The 2,261-nt window shown below is 39.2% G+C and overlaps 1 protein-coding gene across 2 annotated transcripts in view; it reads right to left on the reverse strand.

Moving 5' to 3' along the window:
- Positions 1-2,261, reverse strand: part of tcea1 (transcription elongation factor A (SII), 1) — a 10,463-nt gene that overhangs the window by 6,680 nt on the left and 1,522 nt on the right. The window contains exons 2-7 of one of the 2 annotated variants that reach the window (XM_014018371.1): positions 1,915-1,977; positions 1,723-1,828; positions 1,353-1,455; positions 1,095-1,240; positions 930-986; positions 486-640 (exon numbers count right to left, since the gene is read on the reverse strand). In XM_014018371.1, coding sequence (XP_013873825.1) covers positions 486-640; positions 930-986; positions 1,095-1,240; positions 1,353-1,455; positions 1,723-1,828; positions 1,915-1,977 — 630 coding nt within the window. Of the gene's footprint in view, positions 1-485; positions 641-929; positions 987-1,094; positions 1,244-1,352; positions 1,456-1,722; positions 1,829-1,914; positions 1,978-2,261 lie in introns of both variants that reach the window. The other variant, XM_014018370.1, reaches the window with a different exon arrangement.

Consider the following 2,261-nt stretch of genomic DNA (forward strand, 5'->3'; position numbering starts at 1 on the left):
CAAGGCCAAAGTGAAGACCAAACAGGAGCTGTCCATCTGAGGGACATGTGCAGTCTAAAAAACATTTAACCATGAAATGTTCAGTTTGAGATGTTTATATGACATACACCCAGCCCCCCGGCCACTTAGGTAGTTTACAAAATTTACGTAGAGTAAAAAAATTAAATAAAAAACTTGTTGGACTGATTTGGAATGATGTCCTGAGACGTTGCAGCTGATAGGAGACATAAAACAGAACAAGGGGACATTGGACGCCCTGACGCCCCTCTAGATAAATGTGTTAAATGAGTGAAGGAAAATATGAGTGAGCACCAAGCAACAACCTTAGGTTCTCCCCTGAGAACCAGACCAAAAATTTTATGTGCAGCCCTGATAATAATAATAGCCTTTAAACCGACACTTAAATAACCGTGTTGAATCAAATTGTCTAACATCAAAGAGCAGAATACAGACAACTAAGCACACATCATCAACAACCAACATACCTCTGCTGTCATCTTGGCCATCCGCTCTGGAGTGACACTGCCACATAGAACAGTCTTCCTTAAATTAGGGTTTTTCACATCCTTCAGGTTCGAGATCCGGCTCCGCACGCGGTTCTTGTATTTCATGTCTGTGTTCTTAAACTCTTGGAAGATAAGTGAAGGTTGGTTGAGGAAAACACGGTTTCTGAAAAGTGGCACAAATCTTTACAGGGATCTATGAACTTTTACGTGCGACAGCTTTAAAAGACTTAGTTAAGTAACAAAGTGTTTTATCATGCATGCATGCCTTTGTGTACTGACTAACAGTGACAAATATTAGCAAAAATACACCATTTTACTAGAACTAAATAAAAACGGATGAAAACACCATTATATCATTCAGAACTTGTGATAACTTGAAATCACACAAACGGCTGCTTCAAAAACACTGAGTCTTAAAGATATATTCCTCAATCTGTGCTCCGAGCTCCTCACAGTCAGCACCAATAGCAATATGATCATCTGGAAAAAATAAAAAATAAACACATCAGAAGGTGAAGCTGAAAGTAGGAAAACATAAACAACAAAAAAAGCAAACGTTTCAAGAACTAAGCTGTGGTTTAAGTTTACCTCCGGTCTGCAGAGCACTGGTCAGCATCTCTCTGCACTTGAGCCTGATGGAGTCAGAGGTGATCGGGGCACGAGGAAAACTGGTGTTTAATGTGTTGGGAGCGACTTCAGACGATTCGCTTTTGCTGCTGGAATTACTGCTGGAGCTGCTGCAGGGGGTTATTCAACAACGTTAACCATCAACTGTGAAGCAGCAAGAACCAAATATAAACAAATTACGACAAACGACGACATAAACATAATGATTTTTCTCATTACCTCTCTTCTTTTGCCTCGGGRCTTCCTTGTGAGGGGGAGACAACAGGCGTTGTTTGGTCTTTCCTCTTCTCCTCTGAAGCTTTCTCTGCACCTCCGGGCTCATCTGAAGTACGGCAATCAAAATCAGGCAAGTACAAATAATAACTATATGCAAGTAATACAAGCAACAACAATATAAGCAAAAACAGGAGGAGATATWACTGCTCCGACAATCAAACCAGCAAAAACAACGTCAGTGTCTGAAAGTCAGTTTAACAAATGCAAACACATTTAACTGAGACAGTAAAATGACACATATACTAAAACACCTAGAATACAGCATAGTTACACACATGCACATTACTGATTATAATTATTAAATTACAATTACCCAAAAGCTTTTTCCATGATTTGATCAATGATTTGGCTAAAGATGTCACCTCCTCGTCTGCGCTTTGCTTGCGGATAGCGTTGACTGACATTCCAATTCTGGTGGACTGTTGAAAGATACTGCGTCAGTGCTTCAGCTCCACTCAACACTGTGTATCCACAGCAAACCTTCAGAATAAACACGTAACGATACCTGAAGAAGCTCCAGCGTCATAGGAACATTGCGCAACTCTTTTAACAAATCCAAAGCCCCAGCCTTCAGGGTAGAAAGGAGAGAGAGAGTTGTTGGGAAAACCTCACACTGAACCTCTTGGCCTTTTATAACAGCTTCACTACTACAAACTAAATAAAATGTTAATTTGGTATGAACAGACTTCTTGTAAATACCTATTGATTCAACAAGAGTATAAATGTTTTTGTTGTTCACAAAGAAACAAAACAAATGAGAAAGATTAAAGTTTATTTTACCTATAATCCTAACCTAAATTACAAATCTGATAAACAGTAAAGTACTACCTTCTAATTGAGTAAGACTAAAGC

This window comes from Austrofundulus limnaeus, unplaced genomic scaffold, assembly GCF_001266775.1.
Source record: "Austrofundulus limnaeus strain Quisiro unplaced genomic scaffold, Austrofundulus_limnaeus-1.0 Scaffold190, whole genome shotgun sequence".
In the NCBI taxonomy this organism is placed as follows: domain Eukaryota; kingdom Metazoa; phylum Chordata; class Actinopteri; order Cyprinodontiformes; family Rivulidae; genus Austrofundulus; species Austrofundulus limnaeus.